Source organism: Pollachius pollachius (assembly GCF_949987615.1).
Source record: "Pollachius pollachius genome assembly, chromosome: 12".
In the NCBI taxonomy this organism is placed as follows: Eukaryota; Metazoa; Chordata; class Actinopteri; order Gadiformes; family Gadidae; genus Pollachius; species Pollachius pollachius.
In genome coordinates this window covers 13,345,422-13,362,652 of record NC_136945.1, presented here as the reverse complement: position 1 = coordinate 13,362,652, position 17,231 = coordinate 13,345,422, and the positions used below count along the sequence as shown (strand labels likewise).

The window sequence follows — 17,231 nt, the reverse complement described above, 5'->3', positions numbered from 1 at the left end:
TCTGCAGCGTGGCATCAGACATCAGAGTGAATGGCAAATGAGGGAGGGGGTATTTCTGAAAGCGGCTGACCTAGAATGACAGCTGCACGCCAGGGAGGAGGTGCGAGGCGGCTCCCCATCAGGCAGCTCAATCAACCGGGCGTCTGCCGCCACAATGTTGCGCCCCAATTTAGGTCAAAGTCCCGCCGAAACAGTCACATCGTTGGCACTGAATGATAGCACAGCGACGGCTCGTTTGCAGCCTCTGTGACACGGTGCCAAAGCACGAGAAACATCAAATAGAAAACGGGTTGTTGAGTGAAAGAAATAACTTTACTGACATTTTTCGTGTTGACAGTAAGCTGAATTTTGTGATGAGCGACTTTGTCTTCAGGATTGAAAGTACCACACACACCTACACGTGTTGTGTGCGACTTATGTGTGTGTGGATGGTAATGGGTAGGACCCTCGTTGTGAGGAGGTAGAGCCTGTAGGCGGCACAGCCGGTAGGGAGAAACAAACAGAGCTAAGGAAAACCTTCTGGCAGTATGGGAGGGTACAGAAAAGGGACTTGGAGGTCGCTTGCTTTGCGCGAACAACACACACAGGTGCGCACACACGTGCGCACAACACACACACACCTGGGTACACTTACTTATGAACCAATCAACCTATGTTTGTTTAGCTCTCGTGTTTTGTTTACTTAACTTTTCCGCTATTGGCAAGGATCGGCGCTAAACAAATTGTTTGGTATTTGGCGGTAACAGTTCCTAGCTGTAGCAAAGGACAACTTTTGCAGCGGGCGGAAATACCTGCAACTGTGTAGGAAATGCAAAGTGAACGATCAATTGGAATAAGTGATGTTTTTAACGTGTAAATTTCCGCCCTGTGCTGGATCCACATAGAGTAAAGGGTTTAATTCATAAATCCACTCTCTTTTAGTGAATGCTTAGTCCCAATGGCATCAAACTGCGGTTGTTTCACCGGAGAGTGAAGTTCAAGTGCTCCTTGAGATTGTAGGAGTTGGCACCAGGCATCACAGGAAGTACCTCCCCCTGGGAGTTGTGGGTAAAATGGGGGGGGGACATGAGTGCTAACCCATCCACCCTGCGGTCAACCTGGAATCTCACACACACACGCACGCTCACACATACTCTGTGACATACACACTTCCTGAAATTCCATCAGGATGGACTTTCATGTGGCCCAAAAAAGAAAAGAAAAAAATTCACCAGATGAAATGAAATTTAAGAAAGCTCCCTTTTAAAAAAAATGGTTAAATGGAGTGAAAGAGGAACTCACTCTGGGCTTCAAACAAATCCCTCTGGTGCCGTATTGTTTAAATGTGCTCTGGAGTTCGTGGCCCTAATGCACGCTTTGAACTGTTTTGGCACCTGTCACGAACGCTGAGGAGATTGTCGTCCCCATAGGGAACGTTTCAACATCCCTTCATTGCTGTCAATTCACCCGGTCCTTTTCATCTCTTTTTTAGTCTACCCCTCTTCTTCCATCCCCTTCTCCAGCTATCTACTCAGAACTATGTTCTCTCTGCCTGTGTCAGTCCGTCTGTCTGTCTGTATCTGGGGATGGAGGGGCGGTACTTGCCTCATCTTCTTCTCTGGAAGTAATGGTTTCTTGAAGTTGGCACCAGTGCTCCCGTTCGTTCCTGCACCTCTTCCGCTTCCTGTCATAGCCCCTCTCGTGGAGCTCTGCTTCCTGCTGTACTTTTATTTCTGTCGCCGGTGTAGTCATCATCATCATCTATCCTCGTGTATATCAAGCCATGCCATGACGACACTGCTACACAGGAAGACAGGATTCAGCCTCTTCCTCTCAGTCAGGAACCACCCTACTTCTGGGAAGCCTTTTCATAGAGAGCATAATTACTGTCATTCACGTGCGCGTTCTCTCTCTTCTTTATACAAGTAACAATTGCAAGGGAGGAGAAGAGACACGTGGACATGCTGTTTATCGCCAGCCGTCTCGCCCAGGGTCTGTCACGGCAGATGTGATCACGTGTACTTTTTTATTTCCTTGCTTTTTCTTACACTGACTTATCTTGGCATGTTGGAGGACGTGACAGACAGACTCGGGGCGCTCTGGAAAGATAACTTCCAGCTAGAAGGAATGATGAGAAGCAGGCAGTCGAGGTGACGTCAGTTTGATACAGGGATGAATAAAACATTTGGTTTGCAACTGGTTGCAACTCGCTTCAAACCCTGGGACAGAATCCCTTGAAGGCATGTAAAATGCAATTTCCAATGTGAAATTATTCAGTCAATGTACAAGTCCCCAATACTATTTATAAACATCTATACTGCACATGGACTGTTAAAAAAGGGACAGTTCGCTAAGTTTTTATTGTGTTTTCTTTGAGAAAAGCTATTTTTCTCCTGTGAAGCCAGATGACATTAGCTCAAATCAATCCTCTTTCTCTGTTTTTTTCCCTTTCTTTCTATCGCTCCATCTCCCTCTACATCAATGTCCTGGCCTTGCTCCAGGCAGTTAATGAAGTACAAAGTTGTCGGGAAGGCCTTGGTGTATGTGTGTGTGTGTGTGTGTGTGTATCCAAGCCATTTACGGGCACACGCCAGTAAACGATAGAGGGATGGATCAATAAAGATATAAAAAAAGGGGGGATAAATAAATGAGACTGACTTTTTTAAATTGAAACCATCTCATGCTTCTTCTTTGTCTATCAACCCCCATTCTTTCCCTTCCACCACATCCGTATGTCTGTCCTTAACCCCCCCACCCAAACTCCCACCTCCAGTGCAGTTCATTATATATCTTGGTGTTTGTTGCCTGCGGTTACCTACAGTATTCCCTCTTCTCATTATCTTCCCAGGTCTGTATGTATGTATGTATCGTGTGTGCGTGTGTGCCCATGACACGAGCGCAGGGCTAAGCAAGCTAATGAACACACAGCAGCAGCATTGTGTTGAGCCCCCTACCCCCGGCGAGACCGACCCCAGTCTCTAATGTACAGCTGAGGAGAGACGGAGACGGGCGTGGTGGGGGGTGGGGTAGTACCATACAGCACGCCGCGGCAGCACCATGGGACACCTACAGCTAGCTAGCTGGCTATTAGCCAGCGAGACATTGGGTCCCAACCCACAACAGGTGTAGGACCAGTATGTGCTGGGAAGGGGCAGTGTGAATATTTTATAAGCAGGGCGTGAACCAGCGTCCTCCCACTACCTCTAGTGGGTTGTTACCTGCTCCGCTGGTGCTGGTGTACCGCCTCCTTACTGCTGGGTACTCCATGTTGTTCCTGGAAGCTTGAATTGTGTCAAGGCGGCCGGCCTGAGTTGCTAGATTGCATGAGCTGCATTTCCCACCCCCCCCCCCTAATTCATAATTAAATGGCATGGCCTTTGCTTATAGCTACCTACGTTATCTGTGTTTCCCCCTAATGCCTAGGAGATTGCACCGTGGCCAAATTTAACATAAACTCTCTGCGCTGACCTCCTTTGTTATAGAGCGCACACACACACCCAGACACCCGAACAGGATACTCCTTTGGACAAAAAACGACCCAGACCTCTGTAGAAATAATAGCAATGCAGAAATTGTACGCTTCGTTCATAAATTAACGCACCCACACCCACGCTCAACCAAATCATACATAGAGACACACACACACACACACACACACACACACACACACACACACACACACGCACCCACAGACACACACACACTCTCTCATACTCTCATACTCTTGATTCCACCAATTTATAACATTGACAAACACTCCAGGGCAGAGGAATTAGCAGATGGGCCTGCTTCCAGATAAGCTGGTCAGCCCGACTGACCTCGCCTCACACACATAAAAACGCAGCTCCGGAGCACATTCACAGGCACACTCGGTCTCCCAGAGCCCCACACTGTGACATAATACACTGGAGTCCATCTGACTGCCATAACAACGTCGGGCACATCTTATGAGAGCACTGTTTCGTGAAGAGAGCGGAAACATTGTGTGTGTGTGTGTGTGTGGCTCCCAATGCCGAGGCACTCTAGCGCCCACTTGGTTTTAGGCGAGTTTAACATATGGTGCAAATCACACGGAAAGCCGTTAGCACCTCTACTGGACAAAATGCAGTACTGCAATGTCAATGTCTAGGTGGGGTTTGTGGCGACAAATTTATGTGACTCATTTCGGCAAGCCTGCTCTCCTTTTCCCTCACACTTGGATATCCTGCTGCAGCATCGTTTAGCGGCAGGGTGTTCCATTTTCAGCCATCTAACTCGTTAGCCTATCTTTAAAGTCTAACTGAACCCCCTGTTTCAGCTCAAATTCGAACACTGACATTTAAAAATATATATTTTGGGCTGAGGGTTCAAGGAAAGAAGGGATGCATGTTATACTCGTGGCTCCCACAAACGGCTACTTTGATCCTTAATGCCATGTATCTGACTTCACTGTTGGTTGCTTGTCATGAAAGGGACTAACAACATAACTACCTTCCAAATTTTTTTTTTCATCTTTTTTCTCCGCCCATCCGTTCTCCACCCATCCCGAACAAAGCAACACGATGAAGGACGGTCAACCCTAACCTTATTCCCCCCCTCTCTTTCTTCCCCCAGGACTGCCCCCAGATCCTGCCCTCCACCCAGATCTACATCCCGGTGGGCGTGACCAAGCCCATCACCCTGGCCGCCAAGAACCTGCCCCAGCCGCAGTCGGGCCAGAAGAACTACGAGTGCGTGTTCCACATCCAGGGGGAGACGTACAGCGTCACGGCCCTGCGGTTCAACAGCACCTCCATCCAGTGCCAGAAGACCTCGGTGAGTCTGGGAGGTGGGAGGGAACCCATTGAGAATGGGTTAAGCGATCAGTCTTTCTATCGCCGTTATCCAGTGTTGGCCTGTGGATGTCGACCAGGTGAGCGGATGCTGGCCTGGTTCAGAGGGCATTGACTTGGTCGGTTTAAACAACGGCCCTCCTACCACTGCGAACCTGGGGGGGGGTTGGGGGAAAGAACATGTTAAGCATTGTACAACATCACAGCTCTGACCCCAGCCAGGTCACAAGATGACCCAACACCAATCCCCCCCCCCTCTCCCCCTCCCACCCCCCCGCCATTGACCTCCCAGTTGGTGGTGCTATATAGACTTCATCCGAGTGACCCTTGCTTGCTCTTTGGTTACCGTAGATACAATAGAACAATCATGTACCCCTTATGGCCCCCAATGTGGATGATAGTGGATAAATGGCTGAGGTGGTAATGATGTCATCTAAGCGGCTACAACATATGCAGTTGCATACCGTCCTGGGCTCAGTCTGTCTATTAATAAGAGGCTGGTTAATTGATTTATTGATTCCACAACGGCTCCTGGATTGGTTTCTCCCCTGACGACGAAACATTAGCCAAATGTAAATCTGTTAAAACAATGGAATAGCGATATAGGATATATCGGCGTTATAATACTGTCTGTGATGATTCTGCCAATACCTTTTGTATTGTGTGTTTATTTAATGGGATGAGGAGTTTATCCCTTGAATGTAGTTTTACTGTAGGCCTGCGTTGTGTGCATGGGGCCTGAAGTGAATGCATTTTCTTGCCTCATCTTAGGCTGTGCTTTCTGCAGTAAGGAGCCTGGGCTGTGGTTGAGTGCATTTTCCCTGGTGGTATTTGTTAAATGATTGAAGTTGGCATGAATAGGCAAATTGAATGGATGTTGCCACTGCAAATTTATATTCTATCCAACATAGACTCACATATGATGAAGAAAGTAAAAAGGCGCTGAACCACCAAATTATTTATTTATTTTTGTAAATATGATATTGATTTTTGCAGAAGCCCGTCTGCATTATTATTGCGCGTGGGCTGAGTGATGTGGAGATGTGTGCCAGATTAACGACCGCTCATGGACATTTTTCATTTTGTCATAAGGAGGGCAGAGTGTGTATTTTCTCACAAGGTGTGTAGATTCTGAAGTTGGTTCCTAGTTGAGACCTAGATTGATCATGTTTACATCTCAACGGTACACCTCTTTATTTCCATCACACCTCTCGGTCTCTAACAGGGTATATCTCCCGCTCTCTGTCTCTGTATGTCTATCTTTCTCTCTCTCTCTCTCTCTCTCTCTCTCTCTCTCTCTCTCTCTCTCTCTCTCTCTCTCTCTCTCTCTCTCTCTCTTCCTCTCTGTCACTCTCTCTCTCTCTCTGTCTGTCTTTCTCTCTCTCTCTCTCTCTCTCTCTCTCTCTCTTCCTCTCTGTCACTCTCTCTCTCTCTCTGTCACTCTCTCTCTCTCTGTCACTCTCTGTCTCTCTCTCTCTTCCTCTGTCACTCTCTCACCCTCCGTCCGTCACACTCCATCTCTGTCTCCGTTTCTCCCCATCTCTCCCCTGCGTTTCCTCTCCAGTGCTCATTATCTCGACTGTTGTGCCCTATATCAAGGTACCTCCCCTCGCAACGCCGCATCTTGATTGGCGGCACCGTTATTGATTCGGCTTTAGATCAGAGTGTACTACATGACATTTTAACATGTCAAACACCGGAGCTATTAAGCTAGAGATTAATAGGGGAGGAAGAGGAGAAAAAAAAAAAAAAGAGCCCGCAGCAATTTTTAACTAATTAGCTTTAACACCTTGAAGCGCTTTAAACACTTCTGGCACGTTTAATATGCAACATCCCACCAATTGGGGCTGCCACTTTGTCAACCACCAGTGAAATAGGAAAACGCGTGCCGGTGGGATTCTACCCCCCCTCGCCACAACCAGAAGGCTCCTCGTCCTCCGTGACAGCATCGGGGGGACAAAAGGGTCTGACACAGACACCCCACGCCCGGACGGATAGTCGTTAGGCCGCTGCGCCCGTGCACGGCCAGTTGCTTGTGAGCCGAGCGCTAATTAGCTAGGGACCAGCGCTGTTCTCTCTCTGCGGAGATGTCCGTTTGTTATTGACTGTTTATTCTCGCTGCTAGCTAAGTGCAGTCGGCTTCTTCTCCCCACACCCCCACTGCTCGTTCCCCACGCCCCCCCCCCCCCCCCCACAAAAAAAGAACATCTACATTTCTCCGTTTGACACCCCGGAAGACATGCTAACAGCAATTACCCTTCAGTTGTCAGCACTTAGCCGCTGTTAGCAATTATCCTTCTGGACTTGACCGCGTCGTCATATTTTAATAAGACACGTAGGCTGCATCAGGTCCACACCAGGGCTTGGTTTAGAAATGAGTGCATGGATTAAAAGGTGTCGGCCGCATTAAGTTTCTATTAAAGGGCGCGCCTCGTTCGGGCTTGAACTTGCGGTTATAATTGCGTTGCATAAATTATTACATAGAGCCCTTTTTATAGCTCATTACGTGGTATTTCAAAAGAATGAGCATTTCAAATAATGGTGTGTTCATTTATAGATCATCATAACTCTCCGAAACACGGTGCATGTGCACACGCTTCCTGTGTGTGTCCCTGCTTGTAGCGTGTGTTCTGAAAACCGCCAAATGAATCATGTATGAATCTGGAGGGGGAAAATAGACTTAAGCCCGTCTGACACACTCTGCAAAGGCACGGAGCTATATTGATAGTGCTCATCAGTGTGTGTGTGTGTGTGTGTGTGTGTGTGTGTGTGTGTGTGTGTGTGCGCGCTAACAGACACCCTTTCAAATGCCTTGGGCGATGTATCGTGTTTGTGTGTGTGAGTCCTTCAGTGCCAATAGCTATTGCTGAGAGACTTCAGGGGTCCATTCTAATCAATGGTGTAAACACACGGTGTTAATCCCTATTTTAGCCTCTTCTCTCTGATACACACACATAGTTGTGGGGTGCAGTGGTGTTGTCCACCATCCCCAGACACTCTTTAATGGATATACGACTATAGCATTAGAAAACATCCCCTTTTAAATCACTAGGGATAACGCCTTTGCTCAAACGGCTGCAAATAGAGATGGAAGAAGGTGAGAGGTTGAGAAAATGGAAGAAAAAAATGGAAAAAAGAGGGAGACAAAGAGAAACAGAGTGATGAATAGGAAGAGAGTGGTCAAGAGAGACGGAGAGTGATAAAGAGAGAGAGAGCATGAGGGAGAGACTGGCAGGAACAAAGGAAAGAAGAGAGGGGTTGTTTTAAGGGACTGAACCCTTTTGACGAAAAACGCATCTCCCCAAGCCCCCGGTTCCCCCATTCTGGAATAATGCAATCACAGCATTCAATGGACCAGATTTCTTTTTTGATTTGTTTCATGAATAACAGAATATCAATGGCTGGCTCATGTTCTGTATCAAGTTTCCCACACAGTACTCCTTTTACATTGAAAGGCCCATCTCAGTTCTCCTGTATAGTATCCCCTGACAGGACACTGTCAATATCAGACCCTATGTGACACACATGATATAGGATACTGTAACATCAGCTCCATGCTAACCTTGTTTGGTATTGGCTGTCCATATCCGCTAATGGGAGAAATAGTGCCCCCATGGTATTCCTATATTGTGTTACTCTACTTGTACTGACTTATTCTAAAAGGCGAGACAAGTGAATCACAAGAGATAAAGAGAGAAGAGTTCAGCTGAGCAAGAAATATACAGAATGTGTCCATACATGAAACCAACAAGCCGCTCATAAGATCTTCATGGTAGTGCTTGCATGATATGTTAACATAGAAACCATTTATTTAATACTCTAGTCAACAGACAAGCTTGCATCAGTCTTACAGCAAAACCAGCAAGTACATAAACTCAACTAAACATAATGCTTTTCAAATTGAAAAGCTCTGTCTAAAATAATAGATGTTGACGCAATGTCTGCAATGTGTACCACAAACCACTTTTTTAATGTTTGATGTTTGAAGTTTGTCTAATGTTGTACATGATGCAAATACAACAATCCTCCCAAGTGCCCAAGTCTCCATTTCTCTTAAAACATTCAGAAAACTGGCCCTGTGTGGTGTTGCATATCTGAAGAATATTGTACAGGATTGTTTCTTCACACAGACTAGTTAAGAGCCCTTGTTGCAGACTAGATTGCTGCAGACATCTCAGCCAGCCTCTTGTTTAGATGGGGGACTCACTCAAAACCCATAGCAGGACTACGCATATTACTCAATGATAAACATGTGTATCTCCTTTAGGTCTGGTTCAAACTGTTGAACAAGAGTTCAAAGATTCTCGATTCCATTTTATTCTTTCCAGTCGTAGCTTTGAAGGAGTTTCCCCTTACACTACAAAAGATAATCTCATCCCATCTCACTTTCCTTCACAAAGATTCATTCAGACTCCAGACATTCACACAGTTGATGTATAAAGTCCAATCTAGGTTGGTTAAAGTGTTGGTAATGTGATCAACTCAGGCAGGCTTTCCCAAGGTCCACTCCAGGATTAAGTGTTGACGAACGAGTAGGCATAGATACTATGAAGAACCTTGACTTTCCCCGTTGCCAAGTGAACCGATATTCCAGCTGACAACCACGGACTGCCTGCAGTCTGTCTGGCCGTATGGTTGTGGTTAGCAAAGGTCACCCGCTATACCCAAAACAACAGGCTTCCCGATCCCTTCCTTCCTGTTGGCTGACACTGACCAGACATATTCCCGCTGCGAGGGCCAATCAGAGGCTGAGGTCGAGGCCATGGGCCAATTAGATGCAGAGATCTGGTCTCGGAGCGTGGCGTTGAAAGCCAGAAGGTGGAAGAGAGCTAGTAAACACAGATGCACACAAACGCACCACACCCCAAAGACACAGGGACGCCATGCAGCGCAGGCGGGGTGTGTGTGGGGGGGGGGGGGAGCAGAAGACGAGGGAGGGAGGGAGGGAGGGAGGGAGAGAGGGGAACAGGGAGGGAGGGAGGGAGGGTGGTGGGAAGGGAGGGAGGGGGATAAAAAGTGTGAGAGCGACTGATTGGACGCAGCTGGGAGCTATTTGAAAACCTACAGAAAGAAAGAAAAAAACCTGAAGGAAAAAAAATCTTGAGTTTACTTTTTTGTTTTTTTCTTTCAATCTGGACATTTTGCGTGTTGTGTTCTCTCTTTCCCTCTCTCTCTCTCTCTCTCTCTCTCTCTTTCCCCCCCCCTCTCTCTCTCTCTCTCTCTCTCTCTCTCTCTCTCTCTCTCTCTCTCTCTCTCGCTCCCTTTTCTCTGCGCTCAACTTTTTTATTCTGTCTCTCCCGTCCATATTCCCCCCACCTCGTATATATTCCTCTTTTCCTCTCCCTCCATGGCGGACGGGAACGAGAGTGGACAGATAATATCAGCGCGAGCCTTACACCATTACCTTCTGTCTGATAAACCGGTTGGCCACTCCATCAGCCCCCCCCCCCCCCCCCCCCCCCCCCACTACCCGTCCCCAACCGTCCCCTCAGTCCCTCCTCTCCAAAGGTGGGGAGAGAGAAAAATAGATGCCAAGGCAGGAGAAGTCTAGTCTGGTACAGGACAGAAGAGTCTTTTTCTTCTCTCTGTTTGTGTGTGTGTGTGTGTGTTACTCCAGCAGCTGTTTGATAAGGCCTAGATGGGCTGTATCAGGGGACCTGATGGCATCCAATTAAGGCAGATAAAATGATGATGAATTGCAGTCGGCTCTGGAGATGGACGCTTGTTTGTGTGTGTGTATATGTGTGTGTACATAATGCTCCGGCAAGATTAAGCGCACGCACACACAGACACACCACTGACGGACACAAACGCAATTACAGGAAAGCAAGGAAGCAAGTTAGTGAGTTCATGTGGATGAGAGGAATATTCAGAGAATAAACAGAGATGTGTTTGTGTGTGTGCGCGTGTGCGGGTGCGTATTCATGCCTGCACGTGTATGTGAGAAAGTCATAGAGAGGAAGAGAGGTGAGATTATAATGAGAGCATTTGGAGATGGAAGAATCAGTGAAGGGATAGAGGGAGAGATGGTGTTTTATTTTCAGAACAGTCGGGTGCCCCTACTGTGTCTTCAGGAGGGAGGGGTTATTACATGCCACCCCAATCTACTGCCGTCACCCACCGTCCAAGCCGCTTTGTGTCTTTGTGTGTGTGTGTGTGTTCTTCAGACAGTGTGGCGCAACTGCAACGTTTTGAACAAAAAATAAACTATGTTCTGGTTTACTATTGACTTTGTAAAACTTTTTAAATAGTTTGAGTTCTTTTCCCTTTACTTGCCGCCCTGGACTTATCTTAGCTGACTTAAAACCAAATGACATGTAAAAAAAATGAAATAAATGCAACTTGGCCTTGAGAGGTACCTGAAACACATACACAGACACACGCACGCACGTGCGGGGGTCCGCGTGGCAGCGGAGACAGGGCTAATGAGGGGCTGGCTGATGGGCGGTATTGCACTGGGTGAAGTGGCGCGTGGTACGGTCTGGTCTGGCATAGCCTGGCACAGTTTAATGAGATATAAACACTGGAGCTGCCACCGCAGTCAGCCACCACACACACTGACAACGCTTTTTAATTGGCCCGCCAGCTCTCTGTGTATATGTGAATATGAGTGTGTGTGCGTTTGGTGAATATGTTTTGGTGTGTGTGTCTGAATATGTTTTGGTGTGTGTGGGCCGGTACAGTCCTGTGTGGCCTGGCCATTAACCGGCTGACTTGCTGTGGATGTATTCCCTCCCTCATGTCTGCTCTTACTCATCTCTCTCAGGCAGAAACAACAGGGCACATCCAGTGCTCTACACTGCAATCCCTAGTCTCTCTGTCCATTTATCGCTGTCCCTCTCTCTCAATCTCCCAATCTCTGTCTGTTGGTCTGTCTCCGCCATTCTCTCACTCTCTCTTTCCTCTCTTGCTCTTTCTCCCTCCTTCCCCGTTTCTCTCTTCTGCTTTCTCTCTCCCTCCCTTTCCTTTTCTTTCTCTCACTTTCTCTTTCCTCTCTTGCTCTTTCTCCCTCCTCCTCCGTTTCTCTCTTTTGCTTTCTCTCCCCCCTCCTTTTTCTCTCTCTCTGCCTCTCCCCCACAGACAGGTGAAGACCATCTCTCCCACGCTCTTGTTTCTGCCTAATAAGAATTAATTGGAGTCCTACAATTCAGCATATGGCAGCATCTCTGTCCCCTTCAATCCTCCCCACACCCCACACTCAATTTCTCTCTCTCTCTCTCTCTCTCTCTCTCTCTCTCTCTCTCTCTCTCTCTCTCTCTCTCTCTCTCTCTCTCTCTCTCTCTCTCTCTTTCTCTTCCCCCTCCCCCACCCTATCTTTACATCCAACTCTGGAGTTTTGCCCCTATGCCCCATCTCTTGGTCCTCTGCTTGTTCTCCCCTTGCGCTTATGTTTCTTGACCATTTTCTCTCTCTGTCTGGAAATAATAGCAGGAAAAGGATTTAGGTGTGTGTGTGGGAAGGGGTTGTGTGTGGATGTGTGTCAGGGGACATTTGTGGTAATGGCAAAAAAAGAATCTGCCTTTCGTACACGGTGAGGTCCAGCAGGCTTATACTAGCTTAATGTGTAGGCTAAAAAATAGGAAACATTGGCTATGGCAGCATTATTTTTTTCCATAAGCCAGCGCTTTTTCCCCCCTTCCTCTCTTATTTTGATGGTTGACAAATTAATGTGTGTGTGTGTGTGTGTGTGTGTGTGTGTGTGTGTGTGTGTGTGGCCGATAAGCTGGGTAACTGGGTCTTGCCCTGCAAAATCCTGTTAGCATTAGCGATTAGCGCCATCTAACGGACCACTATTATGATTGGTGGGTAATTCCCTGACCTCATAGACACACAAACACAAACCCACAAACATACACCCACACATACCTTCCCTAACATACATACTTACCAGCTATAGTGGGAGGATTACCACTTGATCCTTGATTAGGAGCCTATATCTGCCTCTAAGTTGTGTGTGTGTGTGTGTGTGTGTGTGTGTGTGTGTGTGTGTGTGTGTGTGTGTGTGTGTGTGTGTGTGTGTGTGTGTGTGTGTGTGTGTGTGTGTGTGTGTGAGAGTGGGCGGGGGGCGATTGGGTGGTTCATGGGGACTGTATATATACTGACATCATCGAAAAAGCTCAACTTTTCTCTGCAGTGTTCCATCCCAGGCCTCTCAGCAAGCGGGCGGACACAGCCCGTCTCTCTGTGTGAGTTACCAGATGGAGGGAGGGAAGCAAAGGGGGAATGAATATAGTTTTTGTTGTATTGTTGGAACATAATTTGTAACACCTGTCATGGTCACCTTGAGAGAGAGGGGGGGGGGGGGGGGCACAGACTGAAAGAGGGCAACAGACGGAGAGAGATTGAGAGACAGAAAGATAGACGGATAGACAGACAGACTGAGCAAGAGAGAGACGGAGATAGAGCGAGAGAGACGGATAGAGAGAGACAGAGAGAGAGATGGAGAGAGAGAGACGGAGAGACGGAGAGAGACAGCGAGAGAGAGGGAGCGAGACAGAGAGAGAGCGAGAGAAAGAGAGAGCGAGCGAGAGAGAGAGAGAGACGGAGAGATATTCCGAGAGAGAGACAGACAGACAAACAGGCAGAGAGAGATAGACCGAGGGAGAGGGACAGACATTCTCTTGAGGCCCATCCCAGGTAGGCTCGCCCCCAGCCAGTTTGCTATTTTTAGCCCATGTGGGCGCTGAGTGTGCGTCCCACTTCAAGATGACTAATTATTGGGTGGTGACCCCCACATAAGTTACCCCTTGTTCCCCGCTAACCCCCCCCACAAACACGCCTCTCCACACTCTATCCCCTCATCACCAGCGCTGATGGCCCAGCTGGTTAGTTAACCACGTGTGTGCGTGCAAGTAATCCCATTATTCTGCTGATGTGTGTGTGTATGTGTTCTGTTGCGTCGACGTGTGTGTGTGTGTGTATGTGTGTGTGTGCATGTGCGTGCGCGTGCGTGCAGCCAGGGAAAACACACACGCATGCGCGCACGCGTTCCCTGGACGCGCTTGCCTTGTGTAACGAGGCCATTGGGCTATGAAAGTTTAATAAGGGAGCAATGAGAGTAGATGGGTTTTTGGGATCATAAACCCAACCTGTATAGCCCCCCCCCCCCTTTTACACACACATACACACACACACACACACACGCACACACACACACACACACTCCTTCGTCGCCATTTACACACATTATGACACTCACAAACAGAGGTTCACACACTTCACTAAATATTCATGGTCATGTTGTGTGTGAGAAGTCCCAGCATTTCTCACTGCCCTGGCCCCCAGTGTGTTAATCTTTATGGTCCCAGCTCTGTGTGTGTGTGTGTGTGTGTGTGTGTGTGTGTGTGTGTGTGTGATTTCCCTGCATGTCATGAGCCAGGGCACTCCTTGTCTGGTTCCCTGGCTGACTGGGTGGTCTTTGGGTCTGGGAGAGAGTGGTAAGGTAGTACAGAGATGGGAAGGAGGGGAGGTTTAGAGCGCATGTGTGCCGTGCAGAAGTCAATATGAAAGTCAAACCTTGAGGCAATATATGTAACCTTGCTGTTGTTCAGAAACCACTTTTTATTCCCTGTGTATGGACTCTAGACACACAGCATGTAGAAATGATACGCATGCATTGGAATCAATACTTTTCGTACACACATAAATATTAATATGTATACACATCTAGGAGCATATTCAATGCTCCGGGTGTGATTTCTATTTTGAAAATGCTGCTCTGCTTTTATTATTAATAAATCAAATGAAGTGTAATGGGTGAAAGAGGAGAGAGAGGAGAACATTTCGCAACACTAGAAGAGTGAGGAAAAAGAGAGAGAGGGAGAAAGGGTGAAGGGGCGAGAGACGAGAACATAACGCAACACTAGAAGATAGAAGAAGCGAGAGAGAGAGAGGGAGAGGCAGGCAGGCAGGCAGGCAGTGTTCGGGTCAAGTCAGACGCGTCAAAAAAGAAATTGAAGACGCCAATTTCACTCAAGCTTCCTGCAGCTCAGCTGCCTATAGCCTGGCTCCCAGCCTGTCATACCACGTGTAAACGGATGGTGTCCACACCATCACCTGAGCATCTTATCTACTGTGCCACACTATCCCACGTCTCCCCCCTCTCCCTCCATTTCCTCCTTGTCCCGCCTCCTCCTTCTCCTCCTCCTCCTCCTACTCCTCCCACATTCTCTATCTCCCACTTCTGTTTTTATATGTTTTATTTTCCTGCTCCTTTGGCTTTGAGCTGAGCCGTATATTATCGTTATCTTTTGTCGTCGCATCATCTCCAAAACATACACATACAGTTCCCTCTTCCTGTTAAGTAAGTAAAAATGGTCCTTTAGGAGTCTGTATCAGTGGAACGGTTTGTAGTTCAACGCTTGCTCACTTGATGTATTCACTCACTGGCCACTAGGGTTTGGAATCTACTGTGTCTCTCAGCTCTTGGAAGGAGTGAGAGTTATTGAACAGGTAAGTTCAATAAGTAATGGCCCCTGAATTAGTAAGAGCACTGAAACACGGGGAAGAGAACCAAACATTAGGATCGACCACAAAGTAAGTGAGTAAAGGCTGAAAATAAGTGAAGTCCTCCGTGGGAAGTCTTAAGACAGGCGCCACAAATTGGATATTGACCTATGCAGCGCGATAGGTCTAAAATCGTCCAATCGGAGGATTCATTAGGAAAGCATGAAATCAATCAGCCAATCACACATTGACCCGTTTTACCACATTGTTCTCTCATCGGCTAAGGCCCATTTTGGATTTCTTATCGCCCCCCCCCCCCCCCTCCCTTTTCTTATCTCAATATGAATGTGCCCACTGTTAACAATGGGACGAGTCCCCCAGTGGAACTGAGTGTGAGGGTCCGATGGTCACGGCTCTCGGTCGCAGCAGGCTCCACCGTGGCTGGGCAGGCAGCCTCGGGCTCCGGGCTCTTTCACTCCGGCTTTATCGTTTCTCTTCTGGAGGGAGGGAGAGGGGAGGCAGCGGGGAGGGCTGGGGTGAACAGTCTCCCAACCTCCCCTGCTATCCATCACCCCAAGGCCATCTGAGATAGCGGCGGCGATACCGACCGCTACCAGTGCTAGTGAGAGTTAGTGGGCAGTGTTTGATCGACAGGGGGAGTTAAGGGGTAGCACGGCCTATTATCCCTCAGCCGTCACTTCCAATAGGATCGCGGCAGGCGTAGGGAAGGAGGCGGGCACAGCGGTCTCCTTACCGTCCAGGGGCTGTTTGGTGTCATATCGAGGAACAGAGAAATGCAGAGGGAGGGATCATGTCTAGCCATGAGTGTGTTTAGAATGTTGCTTTATTTAATATAATGTACGTTAATGTATAACCCGCCGTGGGACTGCAGATGTAAACTATCCTCTGAATAGCTCGGACATTTACATAAATGTTTATTAACATGTACGGTCAGTCAAATCCACTTATTTAAAGAATGTTAATATAAGAAAACATTATCACACATATTCATTTAAGAAATGTGGCCATATTTAATTGAATGGCATTGTTTTTTGCATTGTGTTTATGACTAGGGAATAAAAGTGTATTTAAACATGCATGGTGTATTTGTAAACTGAGTGAATGAAGACTTGTGCCGAGGCAGTCTGATGCAGAAGGCTGCACTTCCTCTGTGATTAAAAAGGGATGCAAGGGAGGGTTCTCACGTGAGCCGTGTCTCTCTGAATCACAACGTCGTTGCCCACCCCCCCTCACCTCACAGTATCTCAACCCGTTTAGAGGGAATTCCACCAAGAAGATTCAAATGGATTACACCGACGATGACTCAATTACATTTCAACTCTTATTAGTTTGGGTGGAATGCAAAAAAATGAAATTAGACGAGAATACTATTATCTCACAAGCTGTTTATTGCGCTTTGCATTCTCTCGGCTGGAGTGAGTGAGTGAGTCACACACAGTGGAGCGAGGCTGCTGATCTGTTTTAATCTCTTTCTGGCAACACGGCACTGGCTTGTGCCCGGTGTTAAAACCACAATATATATCGGCTTGCTCATCGCTCACCTTTTTATGACCGTTTAACTTCCACCAGGTCCTTGGGCTGTTTTGTTACTGCCTTGTGCTTTTGTCAAATTTCTATCAAAGTATACTTCTTTATCCATATAAATCTGTGTATTCCCCTGTGATAATCTGACCCTGTCTGGCTGGCGGGTTTAATGCCATGCTCTACCAATGGAGCTGAACAGGAAATACTGTGTTGTTTATTGTTGTGTTTTTGTTTCTGTATTAAAAAAGTTGCAATTGAATTCCAAGTTTTAACCTGGCTTTTTCTCCTTTTGGTTTCAGTATACCTATGAGGGCAATGATATCAGCGACCTACCAGTGGATCTGTCCGTGGTGTGGAACAACAACTTTGTCATCGACAACCCCTACAACATCAAAGGTAAGCCAAGTCCCCAAACATGCGCCGAAAAGGTTCACAATTAAATTGGCTACA

The 17,231-nt window shown here is 47.4% G+C and overlaps 1 protein-coding gene across 1 annotated transcript in view; it reads left to right on the top strand.

Annotated features, from left to right (window-relative positions):
• plxna1b (plexin A1b) overlaps nt 1-17,231 on the top strand; it is a 169,272-nt gene that overhangs the window by 105,678 nt on the left and 46,363 nt on the right. Inside the window, exons 10-11 of the mRNA XM_079747645.1 lie at nt 4,573-4,773; nt 17,081-17,177. Of these exons, the coding sequence (XP_079603771.1) occupies nt 4,573-4,773; nt 17,081-17,177 (298 nt within the window). The remainder of the gene's footprint in view (nt 1-4,572; nt 4,774-17,080; nt 17,178-17,231) is intronic.